The 21,712-nt window shown below is 32.0% G+C and overlaps 3 protein-coding genes across 4 annotated transcripts; 1 reads left to right on the top strand and 2 right to left on the bottom strand.

Annotated features, from left to right (window-relative positions):
• The first annotated feature begins 429 nt into the window (after positions 1-429).
• LOC112455965 (venom acid phosphatase Acph-1-like) lies at positions 430-5,389 on the top strand. Its single transcript, XM_025018196.1, has 7 exons — positions 430-1,145; positions 2,371-2,405; positions 2,770-2,880; positions 3,483-3,748; positions 3,859-4,006; positions 4,196-4,516; positions 5,085-5,389. Exons 1-7 carry the CDS (start codon positions 1,019-1,021, stop codon positions 5,280-5,282), a joined length of 1,206 nt encoding a protein of 401 aa, XP_024873964.1. The 5' UTR covers positions 430-1,018; the 3' UTR covers positions 5,283-5,389.
• Positions 5,390-5,442: 53 nt separating this feature from the next.
• Positions 5,443-12,988, bottom strand: LOC112455959. Its single transcript, XM_025018187.1, has 13 exons — positions 12,466-12,988; positions 11,898-12,020; positions 11,572-11,682; positions 11,057-11,322; positions 10,590-10,876; positions 9,999-10,207; positions 9,747-9,894; positions 7,628-7,770; positions 7,424-7,534; positions 6,892-7,160; positions 6,488-6,771; positions 5,966-6,171; positions 5,443-5,708 (listed from the first exon to the last, which is right to left on the bottom strand). The coding sequence occupies exons 1-13, from the start codon at positions 12,544-12,546 to the stop codon at positions 5,466-5,468; spliced, it is 2,481 nt and encodes an 826-aa protein (XP_024873955.1). The 5' UTR covers positions 12,547-12,988; the 3' UTR covers positions 5,443-5,465.
• A 1,489-nt stretch (positions 12,989-14,477) lies between these two features.
• LOC112455964 (venom acid phosphatase Acph-1-like) lies at positions 14,478-19,795 on the bottom strand. 2 transcript variants are annotated; one of them, XM_025018195.1, is made up of 9 exons: positions 19,456-19,795; positions 18,483-18,737; positions 18,097-18,339; positions 17,750-17,862; positions 17,455-17,565; positions 16,883-17,148; positions 16,385-16,668; positions 15,828-16,036; positions 14,478-15,719 (listed from the first exon to the last, which is right to left on the bottom strand). In XM_025018195.1, the coding sequence occupies exons 4-9, from the start codon at positions 17,852-17,854 to the stop codon at positions 15,480-15,482; spliced, it is 1,215 nt and encodes a 404-aa protein (XP_024873963.1). In that variant the 5' UTR covers positions 17,855-17,862; positions 18,097-18,339; positions 18,483-18,737; positions 19,456-19,795; the 3' UTR covers positions 14,478-15,479. The 2 variants fall into 2 exon arrangements, with proteins under 2 accessions (XP_024873963.1, XP_024873962.1); XM_025018194.1 differs by having other exon boundaries at positions 17,750-17,867; positions 19,456-19,793.
• Between the last annotated feature and the right edge of the window lie 1,917 nt (positions 19,796-21,712).

Genomic DNA, 21,712 nt, shown 5'->3' with positions numbered 1-21,712 from the left:
AACTGTGATTGGTCAATTTCTTACGACTCCGACTTCCGACATCCATTGTAGACCGGGCATAATGATCATGAGCCATGTGCCATGTGAGTTCAAGTATAAAAGTGGAAAATATATATACTTTTTATGTACATTAGATATGATAATTTTTTAAAAACAGCATGACATCGCACGCAATATCTTTAATGTCATCATAAAATGTCTCAAGACAAGATAGGTATAGTTTTACCAGAGAGATCCTCTCTGGTGTTGTGTATCGCGCCATATTGGATTATTGGATATACCGATGCCAGAGTAGCCAACTGCCTACTCTTCGAATCCGTCATTTTCCCCTATCGAATGAAAATAGGGACTCGACGACGTAGAGGTCGTGGTGGTCGCGCGTGGAGTTGCGCTAAATTCAAATCTGCGCGTTCGCGTTCTCGGAATCTCGGTAAGCAGTCAAGCAGTGTAAATGAGTGATGAGTGTAAACACTCGGGGAGATAGGTTAACATAACATCTGTGGATGTGGATGGGTGATCGTTTGGAAACCGTTATGATGTTGATGGTGTTTAATAATAATAGAACCAGTCACACACAAGATTGTTTTCATACTTGTCGTGTCACGGCAAGAAGAAGAAGAACGCGCAGCGTCATGGACACGTAATCCTTGCTTCTTTCACGCAACGTAAACTTTACGTAATCTGTGCAAAAACACGTGCGACTCACTCGCAAACTATCAGCTTATTGTTAGATGTGATCGTTACGATCTACACGATCATTTCATTGACTGGATAACATTTTAAAATCATACTTGAGATGATAAACATATTTAATATATATCGCGGGACTATCGGGTTATTGAATATATATATCATCCTAGCATTCCTATAGCTGCAGCCAGTGTATACTGTATATAAAAGTGTGTGTTTCGAGTTTCGACGCGAATGTGTTTGTATTGAGAGCAGGTGATTGCAAAAGTTGTCAACAGATATTTGCAAGACATCTATAGACATCCGCATCAGATCTCGCAGCGTAATAATGACGTGGAACAGTGCGATATCTTGTCGTCGTTCGACGCTGCTGTTATTCCTCTGCTACTCCGCCGCATCGGTCAGAACGATTGCGCAATATTGCAAGGAGGGAGAATGCGGTGCGTTTTGCGAGGGTATGTAAAGGTCATGATCATGACTCGTAAATAACGGCCTCTTATCGATAATTAATTATTCTTGACGCAAAAGAAATGGTCTTAATATTCCGTTTATGCGACTTGAGAACTTTGAACCGTTTAGTTGAAGTTTTCAACGGTATATCTATTTGATTTGATATATACGTTCACTCACATTGCCGAGATCTGCCAAGTCTTAAAATAAGTAGGTACATTCTGCAAACTGCAGAACGACAGCAAGTCGTATGAATAACTGTAGGTTTTTTTTTTTTTTAAATAAAAATTGAAATAAATGACGTTATGAGAGATGGTAAATTTAATCATGTTAAATTGCTACCGCAAGTACATTGTTTTCTATAGACGTATTACTCGATCGTTTATATATCGTTTAAATGTATTACGTATAAATAAAACGTTCAGCACAATAGCAGTAGTTTAAAACGACTAAATGCGTTATTAAATTAAATAAGTGAAATATATTGTTGGATAAACCCGTTACAGTCACATATATACGTGTCGTTTTTATTGTGCTAATTGTTATTATAATTTAAACGATCACCGTCGGAATAGTGATAAGCTGACTAGCTGAGTGCTACGTTGGCATCGATTTCTTCCTGCATTTTGTTACACGTAAAATCATGCAAAGAAGATTAGCTATTATATAGCTAATAACTCGCGATGCCACGTGTCAAATCAGTACACTGTACATTCGCATGACGCATATCTACAAACTGAAAATTCTGTCGCGAAATACCGATACGCGATGTAAAATTTCATATCCACAGTTTATTTAACAGGCGCCTGTATCGGTTATCGTTATAAAAAATGTATCGCGCGAGTGTGCGAGCTCTTTGTTGTTATTGGCCTAGTTTACACCGTAACCGCGACCGTTTGGTACGCGTTCCAAATATACTATATTTGTATCAAATCCGTATTAAATCTCCGGTATAAATCTCGGTATAAACCGAGATTATTGATAAGGATTCGATACGAATGGTAAGGATACCAAACGGTCGGTATAAACTATTAGGCCAATCATATTAGTTTGTAGCCATAATCTATAGGCTCGTGTTGATGACTCTCGAGCCCGTCCTTTCGAGCGGATAAACGCTCTTTCACTTTTCGCTCAATCATTTATTCGTGTCGCTTTATCGTGCAAGCATGAACCGCGCTCTTCTGCAGATGTTTCTGCTCTTATTAACAATAAGCTTGTTTGTGTCCTTAGGACTATGCGAGCTCCGTTTGGAATTGGTTCAAGTGGTACGTACTCGCATTTAAATATACAATATATACATATAATATATCAGTATCGTTACAACATTTTGTGACAAGTGATTTAAGTCAAGTTAAAATAACTAAAAACATATGGTCCAGACGTCTAGAGCCTAGAGATGAGTACATGTATTACGTAAAATAAATTATAAATCGATAGAAAGTTCCTTTATTTCTGTGACAATCTAAAATCTAAATCAATGAGAAATACACACATAGTTTTGTAGTGATATATTTTATTTTACGCTTAAATATTAAATTAATGTACATATATTTAGATATGCTATTTTCTACATGCTATAATAATAATAATGTAATATATTACATATCAACATTACGTTGAACGTTGCAGCTAATGAGACATGGAGAACGGACGCCGAGACTAAAAGAAACTTTAATTTATCCCACGGACCCGTATAACGTATCGACTTATGAGCCGTGGGGTCTTGGCCAGTTAACCAATGTAAGTATAAATATAAATTAATACTATATGAATAACGTAATTATCAATATTTAAATATAATATTAATCTTAAAAAAAGTTTAAGTTACGACGTATTCTCTAATATTTTATTACATTAGTTTGTAATATATTTCACACATACTTTACACAACATTAACTTGTATTCAAGTCCCGTTTCGTAAATCTGTTATCTATATCTATATGTATATTTACTCACAATTCACATATATTCACCAACTTTTTTACTTGAATATTTTGCATCAAATTTTCTTCTCACTCTTTCAGTTTTATAAATATAATTAAAAATTGTAGAAAGTCGTTTATTATATATTATATATATAAATTTTCATCATATAAGCAATAAATAAAGAAATATTAAAATACAAAAATTAATACTTAAAATAAATCAATACTTATTCTATATATATATATATATATATATATATATATATATATATATATTATTTTATAAATATATATTTGCTTCTTTTTATCTCTCATATGTTATCTTAAGATTCTTCGCTAGGCGCTACTGATAACGTGCTACTGTGATAAATTATTGATAAACAACAGAAAATTAACTTGCTAGTTTTCGTCTTTCAGCAAGGAAAGCTGACGGAATATCGAATCGGCATAATGTTGAGGCACCGTTACAACAACTTTCTGGGATCGATCTATTACCCGCGAGATATCTACGCTGTTAGTACAGAGACTGATCGCACGAAAATGTCTTTACAATTGATGTTAGCAGGGTTGTACCCTCCAGATACATCACAAGTGTGGAATCCGGATTTACCGTGGCTCGCCATTCCTATTAATTATGTACCTGAAAAAGTAGACATATTATTAAAGCCTCAAAATTGTCCAACGTTAGTATTTTAGTTTTTAATAATAAATTTCGTGCATAACAAATAATATTTTTAATCATTTCCCATCCATTTCCTTAACATATTTTATTACACGTATAATTTTTTTTTAGATACAAATCAGCTTTAGCAGAAACGAAGAAGCTGAAAGAGGTGCGCGACAGATTTGCAGTTTACGAAGATTTCTACAAATTTTTGAGCGAGAAAACTGGAGTGGTTCAGAACGACCTACTAGACCTTTACAATCTGTTAACAGCACAAGTGAGCCGAATATTCAGACAACGTTTCACTTGAATAATAAAATATCTTTTATACCAAATATACAATAAAGTTATACTTTTTAATGTTCTATATCACTTGAGATTAAAGTTTATTAATGATTTATATGTGTAAATATGAAAATGTTTGATAATAATTAGTGCTATACGTTTCGCTCTTTTTGCATTTCAGAAAAACATGAATCTAACTCTGCCGGAGTGGTGCACCGATCAAGTGTATCGGTCGATGCAGGTGGTCATCGTGATGGAATATGAGATCCGCTCATACACGACTCAGTTGAAGCGGTTGAACGGTGGTATGTTGATCAAGAAATTCATCGACAACATAAACAAACGCCCAAATTCGCGCAAGATGTATGTGTACAGTGCCCACGAGACAAATATCGCAGCGTTCGCCAGGGCCCAAAATATTAGCGAACCGAAATTACCCAATTACGGATCGGCGTTCCTATTTGAGAAACTGCGGGATGATTTCGGTCAGATTTACATTAAGGTAATTGTATACAGTTTCTTTCAGGTATATATCCTAAGACCCTCTTAACACCAAAATGATAACAATACGTTTGCAAATTGTAGCAGCAAATTCAGAATTTCGGATCAAAATCTGTGTCCTCGTTAAGCTTGTGCTTTGCTTACAAAATTTACTGTTTATAAAATGAGAGCAAATTGACGCAAACAAAATCGCGCAAAATTTGCTAACATAATCTATAATCTAACGGCAAGTAGCCGGTAAAAACCGAACAAGAATATGCACGGCGCAATACGGCAAAGTAGGTAGCTGCAAATATCGAGCAAAACTTATTACGTTACGTAACTCAGTCATTCTCGACATTCCTCTTTCAATACCTTTAATTACCTTAAGCACACTATACGCGGAGAGAATTTTTTGTTATATTTTATCGTTAAATTCACCACAAACTTGGGACAACTTGCAATTCTGTCGTTTATTTGTCAAGAAAATTTGTTGCAGACACTTCATAAACTATGCTTTTTTTATATTTGGCTAACTGGGTCAATTGAATTATATCTATTAAATATAATCGTCTATTTCTTGTCGATAGATTTTACTCTGGACAGGCACCACAGGAAAGTTGGTGACCATTAAACTGCCAGGCTGCGATGAAGTTTGCCCTCTGGAAACTTATTTAGAGCTCGTGCGGAATGTGATACCTTCAGATAAGGAGATGACTTGCTTGTGGGATATTATAACTAGAGAAGAACTTTTAGAATTGTTTGCTGAAAAGCTAAATTTGGATTAATAAAATTTTGTACGGACTGAATAAAACCATATATACATATATATATATATATTTGTATGAGGCGTGAATTAAGTTTGGAGAATAAATGGAAGGAGTAGAATCACGTACAATGTATTAAATATTAAATTATTTTATTTAAAGTTATATATCTAAAATCAATTAGCGCATTAGGTGTTTTCATTATTATCTATTCCCATTGAAATCAATAATTGATTTTGTTATTAAATTGTACACTATTTTTTCCAAGTAGGCAGGATATTTTGTGTCAGCGTAATCCACAGTTTGTCTCTTGTCGCAAGCCATTTCTTTATCAGATGGAATCAAGTTTCGTATTAGACCCAAGAACTTGTCGAAACGACAGAGAGTTTCGCAATCTGGGATTTTAAGCTCGTCGATGATCGGCGGAATGCCCCGATAATATAAAAACTGTAAAATTATTACGTGGCATAAATAGTTGAATTCGTAATGTATTTTTGTTAATAAATAATTCAAATTTTGTTCATACAGGCATACATTTTCAAAATAATTCTAAAAATTAGAAAATTAATAATATATAATATTAACGATGTGAACAGCTTTTTATTCTCTACATTTTTTTTAATGAGGAATTATCTCTTTTTGTGTTTGTATTATCATTTACAAAGATACCTTGTGTGTATACTATTTAATAATACTGCAGTTACCTTTACATAATACTGGTTATTTTGCTGTAACAATTCTAGAATAATTGCGCTGGTGTATTCAGGTACAAGAGGCTTATACACGTTGAACGCGTGCAACAATGTCGCGATGTTAGTTTCGTGACCGCTGTATAAATAAATTTTCGTGTTCGATGAGTTTGCATTTTGTACGGCTAGCATATTCTTCGTTATGGCACGAATCATGGGGCCTGTAAAAAAATAAGCAAGTACTGTAAGAAAGATAATATCGTAGGCATTATCTACACCGGTGGAAATGGACAAAAGAACGTGAAAAACACTTTATCCCTACGATACTTTATCCCTACGATAATAACGTTGTGTTCATTCGCGTATGGTCGAGCACGGTGCACGATACAAAAGATAAGATTGTACAACATATGGAAATCTTTATTGGGGGTACCTTACACGCGTACGTTAGTAGTAAATTTATCAGCCCATAGTGTTCTTTTTTCCATTTCCACTAGTGTAATAGTAAACAAGTAAACCATTGATTATAGCTCTTACCAGCATACAACCTCTTTAATAAAGGAGTAGAATTTGCAATATTGTATGAAACTACGGTTCCATCGAATAGTGGACCGTCCGGAAAATAATCGTACGCCCATTCGGGAAGAGTCAGATTCATAGATGACTCCGCTACGAAGGTGTGATACAAATAATACATATCCAGAGGCTTTTCGATCTTCTTGCCGGTTAACCTGGTCAATTTATTCATCATGCCCGTGAATTGGGACAATCTTTTTTTCGTTGTAGGTAAATCCAGCACTCGATTATACTCCTTGAGGAACCTGAAAATAATTTCAAATATTATAAATCTCTTCTCGCGTGGAACTTTCAAGTTTCAGAATATGTATCTTTCTTGCATGTTCGTTTTCTTTATTTCTGTCGAGTTAAATCAGTCTGCTTACTGTGGACACTCATCAGGCAAGAAGAAATTATCATCAACACGTAGCACATATGACGTCGGAATCGGTTGCCAATTCAATGCGGGATTCCACCGTTGTCGAACATTTATTGGCGGAAACAAGGCGGCGAGAATCAATTGCAAAGACATTTTCGTTCTATCATAATCCGAGCTGTGACCCATAACGAGTTTTGGCAGATATAGATCTCCTAGAAAGTTTTTGTATCTGCGGTACAAAACTTGTCCTAATTCATACTGGCGCATCTTGCCTCGCTAGAAAATTGCATTAATTAATTAATCTTAAATCAATACCTACATTACACAAAGCGCATTTAATAAACTTTATCACCTCTGTACTTAAGCGCAATAACTGGTACAATATCCAAAATATTTTTAATCGATATATTCATGATTTTGTACCATTCAATTTTGTAGGAAATTAATTTAATTTAATATTATACATATTAATTCATTCTTTCAACAATATCACTTTTTTCCGAAGAATTCGAAAGAAATTGCACTATAATTACACTTACAACTGTCAACTGTCCTAAACCTTCCGGATAGAAGGAATAATTTAAATACGGATCATTCGGATACATTTCTTGTCCGCTTTTATCAGGTGTCCGATCACCATGTCTAAATACCTAATACGTAAAAATATAATATCGGTAATTAGTGGGACGATTGTGGATTTCATCTAATTGATCATCAACAATGCTATCAAATAGTATACTTACCACATTAACTAACTTGAGCTCAGGTTGCGCACTTGCAAGTAGAATAGCGTTTATGCCGATGATTAGACCAATCGACAAATAATTGTCGAGTATCAGGAACGAGACCATCTTGCTGGCACCTAATCTGGAGAAGTAATGCCATTAGTCTTATAGTAAATGCTTCCTCGAGAACGATAAATGTCGTGGCAGCGATAAACTGATAAAACCGAGATTCGTGTAAACAGGTGTGTAAAAATATGCATATTATATGCATATAATCTTTTGTTCGTGATAAAGCGATAGCTCGTTTACATCAGACGTAAAATAAATATGTGATGTTGCATTCGAAGAAATATAAAGATAAAGTTAAAATTTATGCTTTAATACGACTTTTCTCTTGACGTAAAGACAGATAAGGTACCTTCTTTTTGATCACTATAAAAATTCGTCGAAGCATGAACATACATTAATCCATTCGAAACAATACCGAGCTGAATCAATACACTATTTGTTTCAAGTTTGCATAGCTAGATTTTGATGCATAAATCTATAGTTTGCGTCTGTTTTATTTAGCACATAAATATATGGTATATATATATATATATATATATATACACGCACACACAAGGTCAGACAAAAAAGTTCCGGACTGATAAAATCAAAATCAAAATACGTAAAATACATAAAATAGAATAAAATAAACGAGTTTTACTTTTCTATATGTTCCCCAGCGACTTGTACACGTCGACGATATCGCTTGATAGATCTTGGAATGCTTGATTAAATGTAATCGCCGAACTCAACTTAAACAAATCCTCGATCGATAATCAAGCGATGTCATCGATATATAGAAGTGGAGAATATATTGAAAATTAAAAAGAATTTATTTTATTCTAATATATGTTACGGTGTTATAATTATTGCAGTCCCAAAACTTTTTTGTTTAACCTTGTTTGTGCAAATATATAAATTTTAAAATATACTTTAAGAAAGAATACATCATAAACGATTTTGTCCCGAAAACTATACTTGATCGGCGAGCTAAAGTTGGGTGATTCTTTTACTTTTACCACACAGCAAACGAAAGTTCTGTGTGAAAAATTGTATTTTCCATTGAATGAAAATAATATGAAATAAACTGTCGTGGCGTTGAAGTATTGAGAATAATTGTATTGATGATATTGAAAATCCAAAATGACGAATCAATCAACAATTACGGCTACGTTGAAATGAAAAAAGTTGAAATGAAGAAAAATTGCTTCTGAATGAAAATCAGGTATAAAAATGTCAAATAATGTGATAAAATTGTTGCAATAATAATAAAAAAAAAAGTTATCATATATATAGTTGCAATAAATATGAAATTCCGTAAAAATAGATTAAATTATTTATTATTTTTGCTTTCGAAGAATCACAAATTTTCCAACGTTACCACTGAGTGAGCGTAACCGCATAGATTGACTTGGCGGGTTTCTTACTCCGCTGCTTCGAGAACACAAAGGCTGCTTTTAGAGGGGATTTGTAGTAGGCATGTGTAATTCCCTCCTTCCCCCTCACTGTTTAAAAATGCTCTCGAATGAACTGAGAGTTAGCGTAACCAAGTGTGGTGTTTGAGGATTACATAGATGTATAAATTAGAGACAATTATATATGTGACTTAAAACAACAATGATAATGGGCACGGATTACAATTTACTTAAAATGGAAGCATATGCGTGGTGTAGATATTTAGTATCTGCTTGTAAATTGAAGCTATTGTATTGAAGCTTTTGTAATTTAATAAAGGAGCTTTCATTTTTATCTAGCTGCTGCTTTACACTCTGAACAATATAAATATGATTTAATGAGCTTCGAGGTCACGTAAATGTGTCAGTATGTATAATATTTAAAGACAATTGAATAAATAAACTTGAGATAAAATGATTTGGTGGAAAAAAATTTTATCGTGATATTCATGGTACAGGATATAATAATAAACGTTGAAAATTTTTCTAGACATTTATATTATAGTCAATTGAGAAAATACACGCGCGTTATCGTTGAATAATATAATAGCTCTTTTCGACATTGCTGATTTCTTAATTAAATTCTAATTCTGTAGGACATTCTCTGCAAGGGGAATATTTCATGCCGACTTAACTCGGAATCTTCTTGTTACAAGTCATCTCCTCGTCGGACGGCATCAAGTCTTCAATTAGATCCAGATACTTATCGAAGGGACACAGTATATCGCAGCCTGGAATTTTAAGATCCTCGATAGTGGGCGGAATGCCTCGATAATGCACGAGCTGAAAAAACCCATTATATGATATATAATAAAAATAATTAAATCTGTATTATTTCTTCTTTCATTATGGTTAATGTAACAATTATTTGTATAAGATATGCTTACCTTCACATAATACTCTTGCCCAATGTGTCGCAATTCCAGAATAACTGCGCTAGAATATTCGGGGACATGCGGTTTGTACACATTGAACGCCTCCAACATATTGACAACATTTAAATCGTGACCACTGTATAAATAAATCTTCGTATTCGGCGCAGCGGTTGGATTTTGTACAGCTATCATATTATCCGTCATAATACGGATCATTGGACCTGAAACAGTGCAAAAGTTTGTCATATAACATATGACATTATAATAATTAATTCTATTTAATGAAATTCTATATGAAAGTGTGATATAATTGTTAAAGAATCTATTACATTTATAATAGACTGAAGTTTTATAACAAATTTAAACTAAAAATTCATTGGATGTACTTTCTTCTTTCTAAATCAAAATTATGTATATCTAAGATTTGCATAATTTTAATTTCTTTTTAGATTTTTTGACGATATATCTCCAATATGTTAATGAATTTCATATGACCGTTAATATATGTATATTGTATACATGTTTTTAGTAATTGTTAATTTATATATTATTAAACAATGAAATTTTGTCAGACTTGTTTTTGCCAAGATAAACATAACTTACCAGCATTTAGTCTTCTTGATAAAGGAGTGGAATTAGTACTAATATTGAAGAAGGCTACTGCTCCATCCAACAATGCTCCATTAGGAAAATAATCGTATGCCCATTTGGGAAGAGGCAATCCCAAGGAAGACTCAGCTGCGAAAGTATTATAAAGAAGATAAAGATCTACTAATGTCTCTATTTTCTTTCCGGTTAATTTTGTCAAGCTGTCCATAGAGTCCTGGAATTGGGTAGTCAGTAATTGTCCTTCGGTCGAATTTAATATTCGAGAATATTCGTTCATGGACCTGAAGATTTTAAATGTAAATCAAATTATCTTATTTATATTAATTTTTGATATGTATAGATAATTAAGAAATTGATATACAAATATATCTTTTGTTTTAAATTAAACATTCTTATTATATTTCAAATATAATTTTAAAGATATTTCTTTGCTTGTTTTATTTGCTTTTCGATATACTTACTGCGGACACTCTATGGCTAGGAAAATACTGTCTTCCACACGTGGTGTGTACGATGTCGGAATCGGTTGCCAATTTAAAAAAAGGTTCCATCGTTGTACATTTCTCGGTGGAAATAAGCCAGCGAGAACAAGTTGCAAAGACATTTTTGTTCTATCTATCTCCGAACTATGACCAACGACTAAGTTTGGCGTATATAAACTGCCAAGAAAGTCATTGTATCTAGAACGCAAAAATTGTCCCAGTCTATATTCACGTTTCTTGCCTTTCTGTGAATAGTTATAAAAATTCGATCAATTCTAGTTGTCAAATAATATCCAACCGATTTTAAAAATAGAAAAGAAATTGATAACAATATAATTAATAAAATTAAAAAAACTTGAATATATTTATATAAAATCTCGAAGAATTAAGAAATAATTTACAAGCGTTCATATAAATTTACCGATCTTGTTCTCACTAGAAGTTTTTTAACTCATGTTATATAGATGATGACCTGAATGATATGTCGTACTTACCAAGGTCAATTGTCCGAAGCCTGTTGGATAGAAGGTATAATTTATATACGGATCATTTGGATACATTTCGTGTTCGTTGAGATCAGGTGTTCGATCGCCATGTCTGAATACCTATAGAGAGAGGAGGGTGAATAAAAATAATAATTAAAGCAATTACGGATTATTATCTGCGATTTATAAAATCTGGAATGTAATAAAAACTAAATTAGAGAGAGAGAGAGAGAGAGAGAGAGAGAGAGAGAGAGAGATTGCGTGTAATTGCGCGCGCGCGTTTTTGTGTGTCTGCATATGTTTAATTATCAAAAATATTATCCAAGTGCACTTACCACATTGACTAATTTAAGCTCAGAAGGCACAGCTTCGATCAAAATTATGTTTAAACTAATAATAGCAATTGATAAATAATTATCAAAAATGTTACACGAGACCATTTCGTTCGTACCCAAAATCTGAAAATGTAACGTCATTAAGCTGATAGAGCTATAGATTTATTAATACCTATTAAATTAATATTAATTATTAAGACATTTTCAAGAATTAGAAATTTGATAATTTTTATATTCATCTAGGTATGTTAAACAACAATTTGAAATGGAGATATCTTATTCTTATATAATTTTTAATTGTTAGCACAAAGAACACAACACTTTTATGATTAAAGCTGCAATATCGCAAATCCTAGTTCCAGTTTAAAACTTGGTATTCTATTATGTAAATAATAAAATAATAATTCTTAATAATTCGAAAATTATAGAAATTGACGCATATATGTATATATATATATTTGACATATAAGTAGACTGTATTCTTCGGAAAATAGATTATAATTTTAGTGTTTTATGAAGTAGCTCGCTTGTCGTTAAACTCGAATTGAAAAAAAATCTGTTCAACTACCGAATGTAAGGATTTATTGAATACTGGCTTTTTTTCGTGACACATAAAGCTTTTAAGGTGTTGGAGCGTACACCCCACCATATTGTAATTTCTGCCCGAGCCAGTTTATCGGACGTCGTACCGCGTGACGCATATATGTATAAATTTGTAGCAGAAATTCATTTCCTGGTTTACTTTTCTGAAATTACATAATAAGTTTTATTTCTTTTGATTAGCATTAAGCTTATCTTGGAGAATTCGACTTTTTATAAACTTTTTATACAGTGCTAGGTATACTTTATTGCGCATGAAAATACGTCGCGGGATTTAGAGATCGCAGAGCTTTCCGTCACATATAATGTTCCGTCGCAAATTAATTGCTAGCAACGAGGAAGAAGATGCGTTAGGAATTGAGTGAACCTCCATGCAATACGAGAAAATCTCACAAATGCCCTGAGAATACCGATGAGTAAATGAAATATCCTTAGAATTTGAGCAAATTCTTATGTCATGATGTCGTTCTTAAAATGATGATGACGTCGAGAAAGAATGCCCAGTTAAATAAAATATAATTTTTATCACAAATGTATATTTTTTCAGCGAAATTCTAGTTATAAATAAACAAAATAATCTCGCTCGACTAAGCAGAAGCTAAATAATTTAAAACGGCCAATTTTCGAGCATTTACAAGATGTTAAAATTATATTTAATAATTTCAATAGTAGGCATACAGTCGTTGACGTTTCGTGCCTTATTTGGCCTTCTTCAGAACAATAAAAAACTAAACGCATTACAAATGTCTCGTATCAGTGTCCATGGGGGGAACAGTGTCGACGCATTGAGATTTGCATTAAATACAGTAGATCTCACCCATGATTCATTCGTTCATTCGAATTCAATAGATATAAATTTACTTGGTTCTTACGGGAATTTTTTAAAAAATTGTTTTATATAGTTGCCACTATATATAAGTTGGTCTGCGATGAGTTTCTCAATGTCTGAGTTTCTCAATTAGGATGGTTTCACGGACACACACGAGTCAATGCAACGAAGAACATGGCTGATTCTGTATGTAATTTTGACGAATATTCGACAATTTATTCTCGAATTTATTCTCTTTATTGATTTCACTTTGACTATCGGTCCATGTTCATGGGTGAGATCTACTGTATTTAATGTAAATCAATGCGTCGACACTGTTTCTTTTATGGATATTGATACGAGACATTTGTGATGCGTGTAGTTTTTTATTGTTCTGAAGAAGGCCAAATAAGGCACGAAACGTCAACGACTGCACACCACTGAAATTATTAAATATAATTTTAACATCTTGTAAATGCTCGAAAATTGGCCGTTTTAAAATATTTAGCTTCTAGATATAATTTTATTATAAATTTAGAAATACATATATTATATATAATATCTAAATTTTTCTTGCCTTTTATGACATGATTATTCAATATGTTATGTGTATAAAAATCGCGTCACAGAGCATTTATATTATTTTCTGTTCAGATTCTTTTGCTTATATGAATGTAATAAGGTTGCAATTGATGTTGTATAACGTAATCATAGAAATTCATGGTTTTGGTTATTATGCGCGTACGTTTGAGATTGCGAAAATTACATCAAAGTGCTGTTATTTATACAGCAATGTACATAACTGTATTAAGATAAGTGCTATAATGTCGAAAAATATTTGCAGATTTGAATTGTTATACAGTAGCTAAATTAATTAATAAGAATTAGATTAATAATACCTAATAAACTCAACAAATAAATTAGATGCATGTTAGATGCAATAATAATTTAATAATTTAATAAGAGACAATAATTTAATAATTGCGAAGCAACAATTAAATTGAAAAGGATTATTCCGGTATCGAGGATTGAAGGCTTCAGGCATTGAATGATAAAAGACACGTAAAAAAAAAAAAAAAAATAACGCTTGTCGCGTAATACACATTGATGCAATTTTCAACAATTTTCGCATTTTCAAACGTACATGGATCTGAAAGAAATATTCTGAAAACTGATATTTGTAAAGTACATAGTATTTTTCCGTCGTAAAACTAGGTTACAGTGGAGAATAAATAATTTTGAGATAACACGCGTCCTCCGTATAAATATATGCACAGTATAAATATAACTGACAGTAACGAAGAGATAATTACTGCGACCGTGAACGTAATGACCAATCAATTGCATTTATCTACGCACAAAAGTAAGAAGACCATTAGCTATTTAACTATTAAACAGTGTTGTTATTCATAAAAATATGAAATTATCGTACGAGGACATACTAATACACAATAGTAAAAAAGGATAAATTTAGAAAATCTAAATAAAGATACAAATGAATAGTTGTCATGAAAACGTTTCATTTATCAATGTTATAATTCTTTTTTTCGTTACACAATGATTAACTATAAACAAATAATAATTTACGAGCTAACAATGGATAGTTTATGATTACGATAATATGATAATACAAGTGACATTATTTCATCTAATTAATTCCAACGTTATTTGAAACAAACTATACGCAAACGACGTAGTCTAACGTTGAAATTAAAATAATTAATTTTATATATATGGTTACATATTAGCGATTGAGTAATTGGATAACATCTTTCGATAGGATCACGCTTATTTGTTTTGATCTCATCATCCTTCTGCTAATTATTATATATTTTAAGTTAAATATAACTAATAAAATATTTGGAAAATTAATTAGTCCCCGATTTTACGTTTTTATCATCGCAGATGCTACACCGTTGCTTAACGAATAATGATGATCGTAATTAATCAACAACATTCGAACAATCCGTGATTGCTTCCACGGTATTCACCGTATACATTTAAGATATGACTATAAATCATAACTTCTGTCTGATACCATTGTATTTTAGAGACGTGTATAATTAAGAGAAAAAAATTCGTGAAAAATCTCTTATCGTAATATTATGGCACAGAGTGTAAACATTTATCATCTTTTAGACCTTCATTAGCCAATTAGTAAGACATACGTGTTATCACTGAATGTTCTCTTTGATTGCTGATCTCTTAATTAAATTTTCTAGGATATTTTGCAAGCCAGCAGGATATTCCGTGCCGGCATAACTCGGAGTCTGTCTCTTATCACAAATCATCTCCTCGTCAGACGGGATCAAGTCTTCAATTAAATCCAGATACTTATCGAAAGGACATAGTATATCGCACCCTGGAATTTGAAGATCTTTGACGGTGGGCGGAATGCCTCGATAATACACGAGCTGAAAAAACCCATTATATGATACATTATAATAAAAATAATTAAAAATCTGTATTATCTCTTCTTCTATTATTGGATAATGTAACAATTGTTTGTATAAGACGATTACCTTCACATAATACTCTTGACCGATCTGTTGCAATTCCAGAATAACTGCGCTAGAATATTCGGGGACATGCGGCTTGTACACACCGAACGCGTGCAACATACTAGCAATGTTGGTTTCGTGACCACTGTATAAATAAACTTTCGTCTTTGGCGCAGCAGTTGGATTTTGTGCAGCTATCATATTGTCCGTCATAGAACGGATCATTGGACCTAAATCAGTGCAATAGTTTATCGTAATGACGTTATAATAATGAAATTCTACATAAAAGTGTGAACATTCAATTGTTGACAAATCTGTCACATTTGTATAATAGGCTGGAGTTTCATAACAAAATAAAATTAAATGTACTTGGTTTCTTCTTTCCCAATCAAAATTATGTACAAGATTTGTATAATTTTAATTTTTTTTTTAGATTTTTTGAAAATATATCAAATTGATAAATTAATAAAATTCATATAATTATTAATATATTTCTAATAATTATTAATTTATATATTATTAAACAATTAAATTTTATCGGACTGATAACTGTTTTCGTCAAGATAAACATAACTTACCAGCATATAGCCTTCTTGTTAAAGGAGTAAAATTACTAATATTGTAGAAGGCCACGATTCCACCAAACAATGCTCCATAAGGAAAATAATCGTATGCCCATTCGGGAAGAGGCAATTTTAGGGAAGACTCGGCCGCAAAAGTCTGGTAAAGAAAATAAAGATCTTCTAATGTCTTTATTTTCTTGCCGGTTAGCTTTGTCAAGTTGTCCATTAAGCCCTTGAATTGGTTAATCTTTGCTTGTCCTTGAGGCGAATTCACTATTCGATTGTATTCGTCGAGGTACCTGAAAACGATTTTAAATGTAGATCAAGTTATCTTATTTATATTTATATTAATTTTTTGGATAGGTAGATATCTAAAAGATTGACTAAATATAACTTTTTTTTTTTAATATTCTTATTATATATATTAAATATAATTAAAGATTACACACACAAACCACTTAAAGATTAATTTTTCGTTTTCTTTGCTTGTTTTATTTATTTTTCGTTACTTACTGCGGACACTCGTCGGCCAGGATGATATTGTCGTCGATACGTGGTGTGTATGATGTCGGGATCGGCTGCCAATTTAAAACAGGATTCCATCGTTGTACACTTGTCGGTGGGAATAAGCTAGCGAGAACAAGTTGCAGAGACATTTTTGTTCTCTCAAAATCCGAGCTACGAGCTACGACTAGTTTTGGTGTGTATAAATTGTCAAGAAAGTCATTGTATCTAAAGCGCAAAAATTTTCCCAGTCTATATTCATGTTTCTTGCCATCCTGTAAATAATCACATAAATGCAATCAGTTAGTAGTCAATAAGTGAAATGCAATTGTTTTTAAATAAAAAGTAGAAAGAAGTATAGTTGAAGTAGAAAGAGAATTGTAAACAATATATTTAGTAAATTAAAAAAATTATAATTTATATGTATAAAATCTCTTCTCGAATAAGAAATAATTACAAGCACCGCAAAAATTTGCGACTTAATCTCACTAGAATTAAGCTCTTGTAACATATAATTCTCTTAACGTTAATTCTTACATTTTTTATAGAATTCATTCTGGATAATATTATGTCGTACTTACTACAGTCAATTGTCCGAGGCCTGTCGGATAGAAAGAATAATTTATATACGGATCGTCCGGAAACATTTCACGACCGTTATTATCGGGTGTCCGATCGCCATGTCTGAATATCTGTAAAAGGATGAATAAAAACAATTATTGAAATATATACGATCGCGGATAATATAATCTAGAAAATAATATAAAAATTAAATTGGAGAGAGAGAGAGAGAGAGAGAGAGAGAGAGAGTGTGTGTGTGTGTGTGTGTGTGTGTGTAATGTTTAAATATTAATAGTATTATCTAAATGCACTTACCACATTAACTAATTTAAGCTCAGAAGGTACACCTCCGATCAAAATTATGTTTAAGATGATAAAAGCAATTAATACATAATTATCAAAAATATTACCCGAAATCATGTTGGTACCTAATCTGAAAATACAATAGGTTCATATAAGTATGCAATAATTTGAAGTAAAGATATCTTATTCTAATATTATTCTTTTTAATTGTCAGCAAGAAAAACACAAGACTTCATGATTAGAGCTACAGTACCGTAAATTCCAAATGATGAAAAAAGTCTTGATTTAAAATTTTGTATTATATAAATGATGAGATAATATTTATAAATATTTTTTAAAAACTGTAGAAATTGACGCACATTATGAGATATTTGACGTATAATTAAACCGTTTTTTTCGGCGTTTGATGAAGTAGCACTTGTCGTCAAACACAAATCGGAAGAAATCTGTCCAACTACCGGTTGTAAGGATTAATTGAATACTGCCTTTTTCTCATAACATGTAAGGCTTTTAAGGTGCAAGAGCGTACACCCCACCATATTGTACTTCCTGTCCGAGTCATTTTATCGGACGTCGTACCGTAAACGTTATGACGCACGTAACTGTAGGAGAATCCATGATTCAATTTTTCGGAAATTATACATTTAAAAGTTCTATTTTTTTTTTTATCAACATTCTAAACTTTACTCTGAGAATAAAACTTTTTATAAACTTCTTATACAATGCTAGACATATAATTACGTACGCGGCACGAAAGCACGGCGGGGGGTTTACGCAGAAATCGCAGGACTTGACATCACAGAATATTCCGCCGCAAATTAATTGCGTGCAGCAAGGAAAAAGATACGTTAGTCAATCGCCACTCATTACGGAGAAATCTCATGAGTGTCCTGAGAATGCCGAGTAAATGGAATATCCCTTTGTTGGAACTTGAGCAAATCCTCGTATAATTATGCCATGACGTCGTTCTTAAAATGTTGCTGACGAGATCAAGGATATTCTGTTAAATAAAATGTAATTAACACAACAAAAATATATTTTTTTAAGTAAAACTGAGATATAATTTTATTATTAATTTAGAAATAAATTATATGACACCGGAATTTTTATCCGGTGTCGCCTTAAGAAACGATCATGAAATATTATATAATGCGTGAAATATATACGTGTGTATGAAAAACACGTCACAGAGCACTTATATCATTTTCTGTTCAGATTCCTTTGCTCATATCATATGAAAAAACGTATAAAATGCAATTGATGTTATATAACGTAATCACAATAATTCATGGTTTTTTTCATTACACGTACGTTTGAGAATGTGAAAATTGCATCAAAGTGTCGTTATTTACACAGCAATATACATAACAGTATTAAGATATCGTATTAATAATGTTGAAAAATATTTGCAGTTTTTAATCATGTCATTCAGTAATTAAATAAATTAGTAAATGCGTTAGAGTAATAATACTTGGTAAACTCAATGAAAAAATTAGATGTACCTTATTTGCTAGACTTAAATTGCGAAGCAACAATTACTAAATTGAAAAGGATTATTTCAGTATCGAATCAAGAGGCTTTAGGTAGTGATTAATCAAAGGCGTATAAAACAAAAAAAAAAAAATGACGCTTGTCACGTAACGCAGTGATTGCATAATATTGATGCAATTTTCGCATTCTCAAACGTACACGAAGAAATACATATCTAAAAGAAATACTTTGAAAACTTGCACGATGTTTGTAAGATACATAGTATTTTCCTCCTGTTAAACTGGATCGCAAATATAGCAGAGAATAATTCTGAGATGAACGCATCCTTCGTATGAAATATATATATAACTGTAATAATATAATTATTGTGTGACCCATAAATATTTGGTAGTGACCAGTCAATTGCATTTATCTACACATAAGTAAGAAGATTATTAGCTATTAGCTAATCATAACCGTATTGTCGTTATGTAAAAGTATGAAATTGCTCTACGAAAACTATATATTATTCGCGAATGCTAGAACAATTTCTATACTAATTGAAAGATATATAGATAATTCGTATTCACGTGATTTATCGCAAAAATCACATGCGTCGACTCGCGCATGAGATCACAATAATTTTAATTAAAACAACTTTATATTAATTATTAATAAATAAAACGATTTCAGCGAAATTATATCACAAAAATAAATACTTGCGGACAACTTCTTATCCGCGATATTAATAACAGTAGATATATTTACACATCTACTATCACGCACAAAATTAAAAAAAAATGTTTTTTTTAATTTAGAAGATGCATCTCGACTTATGTTTCTCAATTTATTCGCATCAATCTGCCATTCGCGTCATAACTCAATAACGGTCTTCATGTATAATTAGCATAATTAATGATATGACAAGGCTGCTTTTAGAATACTCTGTATCACGAATTGAGCAGAGCACAAATACGAGAACGTTGCCGTATGAATATTTAATACTAGTCATAAAATTTCAAAATGTCAAAAGATCCCAGCACACACTTTTGCTCCATTTGAATGTATTAGGTATACGTTTATGTAGATTTGTAAATTTGTACATTTTTATATATTTTTATAAAAATTCTACGGATAATTAATCCTCTTTCCGCGACAAGAATGTCGAGCAGTAGTTTTTTAAAGCGATTTTAAGTCATGAGCGATTCGGTATAATAGATGACGTTCCGCGAATATAATTCTCGTGATAAAAATAGAACTCTGTTATTAGATGAGGAAGAATCACTTACACTTCATAGTGATTATGCAGCAAATCGGGGATACCCGATTCGTTCGTAATTTTTCATGTTTTCCGGCTTTTCCCAGTACCGTTCTGACGATATAATCGTTCGTTTAAAAGCAGCTACTTATTACCTGAGTGATTTAACGTTACAGAATATTTGTAGTCTAATGTTGAAATTGAAATTTTATATATATGGTCGCATATGTGCGCGATTGAATAATTGGATAAGATTCTTCGATAAGATACTTTCGATATTCTCTCCTTTCTTCGAGCCTGCGAATTATTCTGAATATGTAAACAACTCTTCTTCTATATCACACTTGTTTGTTTTGATCGCAACACCCTTCTGCTGACTATAATCAAAGTTATTTGAAGAATCAATTAGTCTCCGACTTCGCATTTGACATATCGGCGAGTAATATTTTATCATCATAGATGCTATCACATCGCTTAACGAATAATGATCGTAATTAATCAACATCGACATTCGAACGATCCGTGATTGCTTCTCAACAGTACTCAACGTATACTCAACATATATATTTAAGATAAGATGTGACTTGTGTCGGATTCCATTGAATTTTGGAGACATGTATTGGAAGATAATAGAAACATATATATTTTAATATTCCAAAGATTCGTTAATTTATATATTTTATATCATTCCTCGTAAAGATTAGATATCTGAGTAAATAAATCTGAATAAACTGAATAAATATGCTTCTGATATTTTTCTTTGCTCGTTTCATGTTTGGAATCATATTAATATTTTTATGTGCTGTATATCAATTAACGTAGATCAATGAAATATTGATCGCAATTTACTACGATAACATGTTACTTAAGATACTGACAGTGTTATCGTTAATGGTTAATTATGGATGTTAAAATTATTTTCTGGCATTGGTCTTTGCTGCGACTTATCATTAGTTGTCGTGAAATATACCGCGGAGGGACACTATCTTCGTGATACCGTAATTAACATGTATCATCACCGACGACGATCACGTTTTCTTATGCTTGCTATGAATGATACGATCTCGTGTATCACGTGCGATATGTATGGATTACGAAATTGCATGATATAAACGTCAGTACATAGATTAATTAAGCACATAAATGTTGATACTTAAATTACTACACATGTATAATTGTAAAAATTGTTAACCATATTATTTATTTTTATTAAGCGCAATATTACTATAACAATAATTGAATTAATA

Source organism: Temnothorax curvispinosus, unplaced genomic scaffold (assembly GCF_003070985.1).
Source record: "Temnothorax curvispinosus isolate PA1 unplaced genomic scaffold, ASM307098v1 QBEX01006549.1, whole genome shotgun sequence".
Taxonomy (NCBI): domain Eukaryota; kingdom Metazoa; phylum Arthropoda; class Insecta; order Hymenoptera; family Formicidae; genus Temnothorax; species Temnothorax curvispinosus.
The sequence above is the reverse complement of the archived record's forward strand: the minus strand, read 5'-3'. Positions and strand labels throughout refer to the sequence as shown.

What these genes read in the sequence shown, in the direction of transcription:
- LOC112455964 (XM_025018195.1), bottom strand. Translation starts at nt 17,854, where the DNA reads ATGATTTCGGGTAATATTTTTGATAATTATGTATTAATTGCTTTTATC. An exon ending in GCCTCGGACAATTGACTGTA is followed by an intron (nt 17,149 to 17,454) that starts GTAAGTACGACA and finishes GATTATTTACAG; the next exon opens with GATGGCAAGAAACATGAATA. An exon ending in GTCAAGAGTATTATGTGAAG is followed by an intron (nt 15,720 to 15,827) that starts GTAATCGTCTTA and finishes GGGTTTTTTCAG; the next exon opens with CTCGTGTATTATCGAGGCAT.
- LOC112455965 (XM_025018196.1), top strand. Translation starts at nt 1,019, where the DNA reads ATGACGTGGAACAGTGCGATATCTTGTCGTCGTTCGACGCTGCTGTTA. An exon ending in AAGCCTCAAAATTGTCCAAC is followed by an intron (nt 3,749 to 3,858) that starts GTTAGTATTTTA and finishes ATTTTTTTTTAG; the next exon opens with ATACAAATCAGCTTTAGCAG. An exon ending in ACAATCTGTTAACAGCACAA is followed by an intron (nt 4,007 to 4,195) that starts GTGAGCCGAATA and finishes TTTGCATTTCAG; the next exon opens with AAAAACATGAATCTAACTCT.
- LOC112455959 (XM_025018187.1), bottom strand. Translation starts at nt 12,546, where the DNA reads ATGGTGGGGTGTACGCTCCAACACCTTAAAAGCTTTATGTGTCACGAA. An exon ending in TCAATAAATCCTTACATTCG is followed by an intron (nt 12,021 to 12,465) that starts GTAGTTGAACAG and finishes TTACATTTTCAG; the next exon opens with ATTTTGGGTACGAACGAAAT. An exon ending in GCTTCGGACAATTGACCTTG is followed by an intron (nt 11,323 to 11,571) that starts GTAAGTACGACA and finishes AACTATTCACAG; the next exon opens with AAAGGCAAGAAACGTGAATA.